The sequence below is a fragment of the Pygoscelis adeliae genome, unplaced genomic scaffold, assembly GCF_000699105.1.
Source record: "Pygoscelis adeliae isolate BGI_AS28 unplaced genomic scaffold, ASM69910v1 Scaffold25, whole genome shotgun sequence".
Lineage (NCBI taxonomy): Eukaryota > Metazoa > Chordata > Aves > Sphenisciformes > Spheniscidae > Pygoscelis > Pygoscelis adeliae.
This window is the reverse complement of record NW_008824808.1, coordinates 1,243,618-1,254,947: the sequence shown is the minus strand read 5'-3', so window position 1 is coordinate 1,254,947 and position 11,330 is coordinate 1,243,618. Positions and strand designations below refer to the sequence as shown.

The 11,330-nt window shown below is 38.1% G+C and overlaps 1 protein-coding gene across 1 annotated transcript in view; it reads right to left on the bottom strand.

Moving 5' to 3' along the window:
• DYNC1LI1 (dynein, cytoplasmic 1, light intermediate chain 1) overlaps nt 1-11,330 on the bottom strand; it is a 55,486-nt gene that overhangs the window by 15,727 nt on the left and 28,429 nt on the right. The window contains exons 3-4 of the mRNA XM_009324206.1: nt 11,231-11,326; nt 47-163 (exon numbers count right to left, since the gene is read on the bottom strand). Coding sequence (XP_009322481.1) covers nt 47-163; nt 11,231-11,326 — 213 coding nt within the window. The remainder of the gene's footprint in view (nt 1-46; nt 164-11,230; nt 11,327-11,330) is intronic.

Genomic DNA, 11,330 nt, shown 5'->3' with positions numbered 1-11,330 from the left:
ACTGCTTTCAAATGTGTTTAAGATATTATTAGAAATACAAACTTACCATCTCGATCTTCATCATGCACATTTAAATACAAATACTCCATTCCTCTTCCTTTTTTGTACTCCTCTATTCCTTGAATTTTTCCTATTAAGCTAGTTTTACCTGCTCCATCTTCACCTGGAGAGACAGAAGTTAGATACCACTCAATCTTTAATCACAGTTACCTATTAAAAACCACCTGGGGCAGGAAGGAAACCATATACTAACAGAGTGACTGAGCTCATTAATGTTTTGAAATATAGCGGGCTTTGCCCAACTCATCCATCTGTTCAAAGTACATGCCTCAGCTTCAAATCTTATTTCAAATTATTGATAAATGCAATTATGCCACTAACTATCCTATCTGAAATAGGCTCTTATATGTATCTTTTTAAAGATACCTTAAGGAGTAGTTTAACACCTCAAACAATTTCAGTCTTTCAACAGCAAAAGTGTTAACAAAGTCTTTCTAAAAAGAAAGAGTGACCTTGAGTAAAGTCAAGGTAAGCTCATCTTACAATCAGAATACTACATAGAACTCTCTCATATCAAACAGCGCACACCACCAGGCTCAGTAAGGCAGATCTGTTTCCTTAGCTTTTATGGGTTGGTTTGTTTCTTTGAATCTTTTCTCTGTTACAGGTCTAAAGAAAACTTAAAAAGAGGTGACTAACGGTAAGCTCATTGCCTTACAAGACGTGTATTCGGGTACACACACAGCACAAGCCTGCAATCCAGATCCATTCACTCCTATTCTCTCCCCTCCAAAGGGAGCTCGGATAACCTTAACAGCATAAGCACAGTGTAAACACCTCAACTATTGCCAGAGACTCTTCCTGAAAAACTTCTAACCATATGTCCCAGAGCTGGAAAACTCCATGTGCAGTTTTTCCAGTTTGAAAGAGTAACCAAGCTGCATTTGGACACGAAGTGGGGTTCTGCCACTCTAATTTGGCAGTACGATGGGCACATAACAGTTAGGCATTAGAAAATTCTTGGAACTCACTCACAGGTTATAAAATTAAGATTAAAACCAGGTTCCTAAGAAGTACCTTATTGGTTTTATGCCAAACAGAACATTTTTTTCCAAGTCTCTCCTATACAGGGAGAGTATAAACACTTGCTTTTAACTACATAATAAGGAGAAGAGTTCAATGACAGTAATTTTCACTGCTAAACGTTCCCTTTAAAAGGGAATGGACCATGATCTTATAGACAACATTATGGCTACATTAAAAAGACTACAGATATAACCACAGAAAAGAGCAGAAAAGTCATACTTTGATAGACTGATTTTGAATTTACTCAACATACCATTCCCAAGATTACCGCATGAAGTCTTCAATTTAGAGTTCAGCTTTATTTTCAGATTTCACTAATATTCTAGAAGCTACCAGAAAGCGGGGGGGGCACAGACCAAAACTGAAGTTTAAGATCTGTTTAAATATAGAGAAGTTAAGTGAAAAATGACGTTGTATCAGTTTCACTTTTTCAACATTTAAGAGTCTGTTTGCTAGTTCCTTAACTATATTAAATCAAGACACACCTAAGAAAACATTTTAAAGTTTGTTTGCTAGTTCCTTAATTATATTAAGTCAAGTTGCACCTAAGAAAACAATTATAGCTAATTTAAAATAAACATTAGAAAGCACAGCTATTTTCTATTCATACACCAAGCTTTTCCTCTTCTTGTGAGAATATTCTTTTAAATAAAAATTCTGCCCAAGAAGTGAACAGTTCAAGCTTTGTCACCAGAGATGAATTACAATTCCTCCTCTGCCCTCACCCAAGTACTTATACAAGCTTCTTAAATTTGTCATCTACAAATAACTGGGGAGACTTTATTGAGAGCTGCTGCACTGACATGTTATGCTGCTGAAGCTTCTATTACTTTTGCCAACAATTGCTGTATGATTCATTCTGTTATTTTACCATTTTGAACAGGCAGCTTCAATTAATTTGTGCCAGAAGAAGGATCAAAAGGCAAGACGAAACAGAATTTGTTATTCCTTTTAAAGAGGGGTTGCACTTAACAGCTTTCCTAGTTTCTCAGAACAGCTGACCTCTAGCTAAGTTCTCTTGCATATTAGTTTGTTTCACATAGGTGGCAATAAAGATTGCAATTTGTTTGCATTGGGAAAGTTTAGCATCTTTTTGCAAAGTACATCTGCCAGTTCTTAACAAAAGTGGCTGCAACTTAAGTCAGAAACATCTGTGGTTATGAAAAGTTCTAAACATGACAAAAGATGCACTTAAGCAGTTCTAAACTAAAACATACTTATACAAATGCTAATATCAATGCAACTTTATTGTTTGAAAGTGCTCATACTAAACAATATAGGCAAACTTGAAATGTATGTCCCACAAGCCCCTTACTTATCATAGCTGTGTGTTGTGTGATTTCCTCCCCACCCCTGTATTTCCAAATGCCTGAAGTAAACTGAAGTTCAGTACTGTTAAGTTAATATCTTATGGCAAAATAAGAGCTGGAATTTTATTTTCCCTCCTCAAGTTTTCCAGTAATTATCTTCAGACCCTACACAGAAAGAAATTTTATCAGTACAGCATAAGACAAGTTGATTTGATGTAAAATTAGTACCTTTGGACACATATGCACACACAGCAGTCATTTCAGCCTTCCACCGTGGAATTACTTAAATTTAAATCTGTTCTGTGAAGAAGATTCTCTACTCCCTTCTCCTTAGCAAATACCCACCCTTTTCAAAACACTAAGATCAGGTAGGTGGATCACTGACATACGTAACTGTATCATACAAGTTACTGCATGCAGAGGGCAGTGCTCATCATCCACTAGAAAGCCAGAATGATGCATCAGTGAAGTTTGAAGAGATTGGTACCACTTTCATTCATTACTCAGGTAAATGAAGAGACTAGTATAGTTTGCAGATAATATAAGAGAAACCAGAAGATCTGTGAAGAAAAGGGTTAGAAGCAATACTGACAAGTGGTCCAAAACAAGTTAGCAATGCATAAAGCAACTGGTCTACAAATAGGACGACTCACTTGCAAGGGTGCAAGATGGCTGCCTAGCTGAATGTGCCCTATTCCACAGGAGACCCAGAGTTCTCAATAGATTTAAGCCCAGTTAGAGTCAATATTATGGAAAAAGCTGTCAGAAAGTAAAACCAGGACCATCGTATGAGACATAAGAACTTCCTCCTTTTGCCCACACAATTCATCATAAAAAGTTAGGAAAAGACGACTGCCTTGGCCAAGGGAACTTGCTAAGACTTGAGGTTCCATCTACCTCTGCTTTCTATTTTTAGTATGTTGCATATACCTTTTAAAGTTGTGTCAGCTGCAAATGTATTTGTATCCTTGTTATTGGTTTATTTTTTCCAATGTAAAGTCTTCAATATAAGACCTGAAAAGTCAACACAATTTGAATATATCAAGTTATGCTGGGAAAGAGCAGCAGTATAATTTTGCTTTGTAGTTATTCTTCAGCAAGAATGTCAATCTTAAACCAGTGCTTATCTAAAACTCCTGAATAGTTATTACAAATCTCATTAGAAAATTAATTCTAAGTGCATGCAATGCTAGCTTTTAAGACTTCTCAAAACTCAAACATTTTATTGTAACGCCTTTAGTATGCATAGAAGCTTCTCTCCATCAGAGGAGGGGGGAAATATTTGTGAGGAAATTGAAGTCTATTAGCTATTTTAGGTTTGATGGATAGTGTACAGCATAGTAATGCAGTTAGCATTAAGTACTACCAGGGACATATATAAAAGTATATATGCTTTTTAAAAAAAATAATTTCTCAATAAGAATACATATATACACACTATATAGGGTTTGAAATTACAAACCCTAAGACATTTAAGCGTATTTATCTTTTTCGTTGTCTCTGGATATCTCTAAAGTATATGAAAAAGTAATGCTCCTGTTTTAGACAAAAGGGAAATTCATATTCCTCAGACTTAAACATCATTGCATATTAATATTGTGAAACAGATGATTTTTTTCCAAGTGCTACTGAAGCAATATATAAAACAGACCCACATGCACCTTCAAAAAGAGTCATCATCCTCCTCTTCCCTCCAAAATTTTGAGATAGAAAATCCTTTAGCCTCTTTATTTCTAACTGTGTGATAATCAAATTAACAATTGACTTCCGTACGTAAGCTCACAGAGCAAAACATTTCTGACACACAATTCTCGATATAGAATTGCAAGGTAGAGTAAAAATCAAGTAGACAGTTGCAAATTTAAGATTTTGCACCCTTCTTTTGCAAGTAACATAAAAGGTCCTCCTTTTCCAGAGAAAATCCTAAAGAACTAAAATTCTCCATTACATCAAACTGCACTTACACATTAATACTACAGTGAGGAAACAGAAGTGATGCTTCTAGCAAGCAGTGCTATACACCAAAGCTGAACACAAGTAAAAGAGGGACAACAGATTTAATTTTGCAGAAAAGTCAGGCTAGGAAGCAGTTGAAACAAAGCCAAACCAATCTGCTTACACACAGTATTTCACCATCTTGTTAAGAAAACGGAGTGTCTTAGCTAAACAAAAGCTGTTTCATTTTTATCCCCGCACTGCTACGCTTCACTCCTCTGATGAGCTCAAGTTTGGGGTTGTGTTCGTCAAAGCTTCTCTGTCCAAGGTGCTACTCTGTCTACAAAGCAGAGTTTGATGATGGTCCTTCTTGTTCCTGCCCTCAAAGATATAGGAAGCTGTAATACAAAACCCTGCCCAGCCTCCTCCCTTCTCACTACTCCAGGCAAAGAGTATGTTTACTGAAGCAGATGATGGAGTATCACTAAATGTTCTGCTACAATACAGAATTTAGCAGAACGGTCACCCATAGATGGGAAGGATGGGCAATGAGGTGAACGAATCGCCTTCTGTGAATGCAGGCAAGCAAGCACTTATCTATTGAACTGCTACTTAAACTGTTCAACCAGAAACTATCACGTTACAGAGAACTTAGGCTCTCTATTGCAGACCTTCTCTAAACTTTCAGTTAAACATTTTAAAATTAAGAATATTTACTATTCATGCTATTTCCACATTTCTTTCAGTTTAGAAAATGAAAACAGAAGTAGATTTTCACTTGTCTTAAAACAAGGTATTTCTTACTCCTCACAGAAGTCTCTACATGGAAAAGCAACCAGTATGTAATCTCCAGGACAGACGTGAGTTTTGACTTTTTATTTAAATTGTTTCTCCACTGTAAAGTGTCAAGTGTGCTTAAAATATGGCAAGGCAAAGAAGCAAGAGGTGAATGTTTCTTTTGTATCATCAGTATTGTTGGTCTGCCCCCCTTCCATCCAGGGCTCTGATTTTTTTCCAACAGCTCTTTGAAAAGCCCTGGATGCACTTAACTGTGTGTAATCTATAATCCTACTGGTTCCTTGATGGAGGTTTTTTGTCTGCTTTTTAAAACCAGCAATTAAAATTCAGCTTGATATGGGAATTATACAACTCATCTCTAAAAAATATATTGAAGCAAGGCCAAGCAAAACTAGAGACAATGGTCCTAATTAATCCCTTCTGCCCCCCCCCAAAGGCATATTTTTGTGAACTAGCTTTGTACTTTTTAGAAAACAAAGACAGCTTCTGGGCAGAAAATTCACAACATCTAGTATTTCTAACATGAAATATTTAAAATTTTTATTAATAGAAAAAACCCACCTCACTCAAATATGATAGAACAAAGTCATCAAACCCAAACCTGAGTTATCAAACAGGGCAAAGATGCCTTCCCAGAATCACAGAGCCATTTCTATTCCACACCATGTGGAATGTCTGAATCCTAATACAGTGGAGCGGAGATAGTCTTCAACAGTCTTCTTCCTACTAGAACCAAGCACGTGTACTATAGCTATTTTCAAGATAAAACAGTTCTCACAAGCTAATAGCTGCCTTTTCCACAGCCACATGTTAGTGAGAGAGACTTGTTTACGCGTACTATAGTAATTGAAGAATGCCTTTTGCAGAACAAGACCAAAATAATCAAAGTAGGCCAAATTTAGTTTGCTTTCAGAGAACTGAAGAACAAAATTAATTACGCTGATGAGATCCTTCTCTAGAATCCCTCAAAACAACATAGAAGTTCACAATAAGTAGGTCATATCAAGTCTTCAAATAACTTGCCACTAAATTATAATTAACTCATTGGACAAAAAACTTCTCCTCCTCTAAGTTTATTTTACTCCACCAGATAAGTCTTTCTTCTCACATATGATTTGTTTGGTATCTTTGTGGCACTGAAAAATTATATAACTTTTCCGAGGAGCACCTTAATTGCATTTCTGCATTACATGATAGAAAACAGATTGTAAGCAACTGTTCCAGCATGCCTTTTGTTGTCAAGTCCTGCACCACAAGAATACACAGCCTGACTGTGGAAACAGGTACAGCAGTCACAGTGTTACTTATGCTTGGAGAAACCCACAGTCAGAGAAAGCCAAATATTGCAGAGAATTCTGTAGTGAATATGAACAGCATACATCTCTAATGGAAGCCTTCTCCTTTAACACAGCAGTAAGTCATCTAGTGTATTTTAGCCAGGTTCACTACCAAAATAGAATAATCCCATGTTACTATCAAAGGGACATCTTTATCAGTACTCCTGCCACTAACCTGCCTGGAGAACACAGAAGCACAATTCCTTTCACTGTTCCTCACCTTTGGAGCTATTTCAGAGATAGACCCAGTAATCAGCAGCATCTCTGGCAAAGCAGAGACAAATTAAAATAAATGCAATTCAAGAATTTCATAACATCCCGTGCTGTTCTAAGTAAGTTTTACTACACAGCATCCATGCAATTCTGGCTTTTTGGAAAGGTATTATAGCAGGAAGGACACTATGAAGTACTACTACTGAGTTCTAAAAAAAAAAAAAAGCAGCTGCAAAACAAGCAATTAGAATTTTATCTAGGTCAATGCCCCATCAAAACAATTGACACTTTAGAAATATAGCTCTGCTGATTGAAACAAAACTTGGCTATGTTTGGAAGGCTTTCATTGCCTGTAGAAGGTGAAGAAGTTGCAAGAGGAGGAAGAAAAGAAGCTATCTGACTTAAACGTTTCTTAATTCTCTAGTACTGCGGCAGTTGAGATGAACAATATGGACAGTATCAGCAAGTATTATTTCATCAGCTCTAATGATAAAATGATCACAGCAAAACTTTCAGCTATTTGAATAGGAAAAAATAAAGCAGAAAAGTAATTTTATAGTGTTGAGTACAAATTTAAATAAGCAGATTTTATATTGATTTTATATACTCATAACAATTTGCTGTATCAAAACTTAATTTTGAAGTTCACTATATTCCATGGGTCCACTAAAAGAAAGTAGCAAGCTAAAACTGCTCTTCAAGATGTACCATTTTCTACAATAACGGCCATTCCCAATACATGTACACACAGAAAAGTGTACCTATAAGTTAGCTGTAGACTGTGGAAATTTCTTCCCAAGCATCCTGACAGCCACTGGACAGGAGCAGAGCTCAAAGATTCAAACAAACAGGCCTGGCCCTGAAAAGTGAGATGTCTGGGGTAAAGAGAAAATGTGGACACAAGGCAGTTGAACACTCACTGCCCACTAAACTCAAAGCCTTTATCATCGAGTGGGGTAAAATGCATAAAGAAAACCAAAATGCTAGTGATTCAGTAGAAGCATAAGTGTACAATACAGACACTTGGAGTGAGGTGTACACGTGTCACTGGATGGTTTGACATCATTGGAATCGCAGGCAAAGAATCTACTACGCTTCAGAGACAGAGGAACGTATGAAATACAAAGCCAGATAGAAAGCAACTATTCAGTTCACTTGCAAGCTGGGAGCCTGTTTTCTTGTGCATCCTGGAATGACTTTAATTTTTTAATGCATGCTGCAGTTTATTGGATAAATGGTTAGTTCGGGTCTCTGAATCCAAGCCTTCACACATTCTATAGCACTATGGATTCCATCCGTAACCTGCGATGGTGACTTCTTAGCTGCTCCATCTATTCCACTTGCTGGTTCAGATACAATTATATCAGGAAGGGAATGAACAAGAGAGCTCCCAGTTACAAGCATCAGTTTTCTCACCACACTCAACAAAAAGCATCTCCTCTGACCAGCTACCTTTATTACACAAGTGAGCAGAAGAGACAGTCCAGGAGAAAAAAAGAAGAAGAACAAACCCCCCAGCAACAACAACAAAAACACACTCCTTTGGCTAGCTGCAAAAACTAGCTAGAAATGTCACTGAGAACACCCAATTTCCTTAAGAAAGCAGGGACATCTTACGTTTTCTGCTGGTATAGTTTGCTAAATGAGGTAGCTATGGTCACTATGACAGAACTGCCTAGGAATCAGAGCATACTTGCCTTACAGAAAAGTTTAGGAAAGCTTGCATTTTTATTATTTGTTCATACAAGAACAGAAAAACGCTTTTATGCTACAAGCAGTGCCAAAGTTTAAAGTCTTCACAGAAAAACAGTTATTGAAAAAATGTCTGTAAGTGAAACAATTTTGGAGAAGTAAAATTATAAGCTAATGAAGTTCTTTTGGCTGATTTTGAGCAGAGAATTACCAGTATTATATGTTAACCTTCACTTCACAAAACCGTATGCCATATCTAGAGATTAACATTTGGCATTCCAGTTTCCTTTAGTTATTTCTGTGATGTCTTGAACTGCTTTCCAGGTTCTTAAAAATGAGATGTTAAGATAGCTAAAAATAAATACTGAAATAGCAGAATTAGCATGCCAGACATAGCCAGGTTCCCAGAACAACTCGACATTCAAGTGTATGCAGTGTTTGAAAAATATAAATGCTGTAGGCAAATCAGAAAACTTGTCCTAGCAAACAAAGGAACACTAAGTGGTGGGTTTTTCTGGTGTTTTTTTCTGTGGTTTTTTTGGGGGAGGGGCGGGAGGCTTAGGGGATGTTTTTTTTTAATGCAGTTTGTATTGAAAATAAGCATTCATTTGTCACTATATATCATGTTTCAGCTGGGAAGTTTTGACCAATATAACTGTTTGTACTGCAAATATTTGCCTACCACAAAATGAGCGAAAACCATCAAGGCCCTGGTCAGCTTTACAACTCCTGCTTAAAAGTATTCAAAGAAGGATGAAACTGAAAATAGTCATGGCAAGAAGTGATCTGTATTAACAACAAAAGCTAGTACAAAACTATTTAAAGGAACAATGCTTTATATAGAGGAAGTGTGAGATGAGCTGTGTGTTTGCAATTTCTCAGTTAAGAACCTGAAGAGACAGAACTTCACATACTGAATCTGTCCAATACAGAATACATAAGACCTCTTTTCCTGTGCCAGTATGCTTCAGGAGCAGCATCATGACTTGTAAGTGAACAGCAGAGTGTGATACATGGATTAGGTATTCTCACAAAGAACATGGCCATGGTCCTCACTGGCCAGTCCTCAGATCTGATGCTCTTTTTCCTAAATACACGCCAAACTTTTTTTTTTCCTTGGACCATGGCCTTCTAGAAAACACAATTCCTAAGAAAGAACTAGAATTTCTTCTACAAATCTGCACATCTTTAAAAATATGTCAAAAAAGGAAAAAGTGTTACATTAAGTCATTCTATAACCCCTACATAAATGGGTAAAAAGAAATTTCTATACAACAGATTAAACATCACAAACTAAATGAGCATTTGGAAACATTCTGTGGTGCCCTCTCTAGTTCTGAAGGAAGCAGTCTCCAGTTACTGAGTACTAAGGATTGCCTTACTATGAAGGGAGAGGAAAAACAAGAGTGTAATCTTCTTGACAAGGATCACAGCTTGAAGAAGAATCTTCCAACTTCAGCAAGGACAATCATCCAATTTAGTTTCAAAATATCACATAAAAAGCCGTCACTCATTACGAAATGTTTCCTTTCTTTAGTATCAATAGAACTTTCTATCTCAATATCCTACTTAATTACATAACATAAAAAGCAACAGATTAAAGGGTAGTAAGTCTTGTAACAGGTTCACTAGACCATCCCATCATCCTTGCACAGTTTCCTCCTTCATAGTCAGTTTTAAGCCACCACTCAGCTTATCAGAACAGGAAGGGTCACAGTGATTGCTTTAGGATTACGGAGGAAAAAAACTTAACTTGAAAAACCTCAAGAGAGTACAAACCACAAGACTACACAGAATCATAGTGTGCACATAGAATCATAGTGTGCATAGAGTCCACATGACTATCTTCACTGGGTTTTAACGGTGTTTCCAAATACTAACACACAGTTCTTTCTGGGGACAGGGAGGTTGGCAAAGGAGGGAAGAAGCAGCTAATTAACAAATCCATCTGCTCGGATTCATTGTCTACTGGCAATAGTATTTAATAATCTTTCAGACACCACCACCCCCCCGCTAATAATAATAGCAATAATATATACACATACACACACAGATTTGAGAGCATCCATTTCTCCCCCTCCCTCATTAAGTTTTTAATTTTGCTTGACATATCATTTTTCTTCTTTCCCTCAACACTGAATAATAGCTGGATCTCTCATTATCGCCCTATCAAAGTCCCATTCTGTAACTCCTAATCCTTGCCAAACGCAAGGTTGGACTAATGCACTGGGTGGAGATAACAGAACACAATGAAAGCCAGCAGCAGTAAACGATGCCGCTGCTGCTGCACAACTTGCTGATGATATTGCTGCTGACAAGCTCGGCGCATGTGGGCAGGACGCAACCAACACGCCCATACAGCCTACCCCGCCCTCCGGCCAACAGGGAGCAGCCGTCATTGATACAAAAATTGCTTCCGTGGCCCATACGGTATGACACACCATAAGGACCAGCAAGCAGCACTGGTTGCACGAACGGGGGGGGGGGGGAGGGTCAGAAAAGGTTGAAGGACCCGCACACACCCCGAAGTCAACAGTCATCGGGGGAGAAAGACAATAAAATACACCCTTCCAAGCCATCTCTACCTAAGGAGCTACAGTGGGGGAAGGATAGTAAGGGTATTATGGCGGGGTACCTACGATGAGTGGGATATCTAAAGCATCTCTGAACGTTGGATATCCAAAATGAAGCAAAAACATGCAAGGGAAGAAGCGAGAGGGTTAAGTGAGCACCTTGCCACCATCACCCCTCCCCTCCCTTCGGGCACTAAACAAGAGAAGCTCCAGACGCCCAAGAGAGGGTTAAGGAGCTAGCCTGCGTGCGGCAGGGAGGGGAAGGGGATCGGGATGCTCTTCTCACCCAGCAGGAGGACGTTCTTCCCCGAAGGCAGCTTAGAGCGGGAGCGCGTGGACACCTCACTGAGGATGCAGGACCTGGCGCGGAGAGACGACAACGCTTA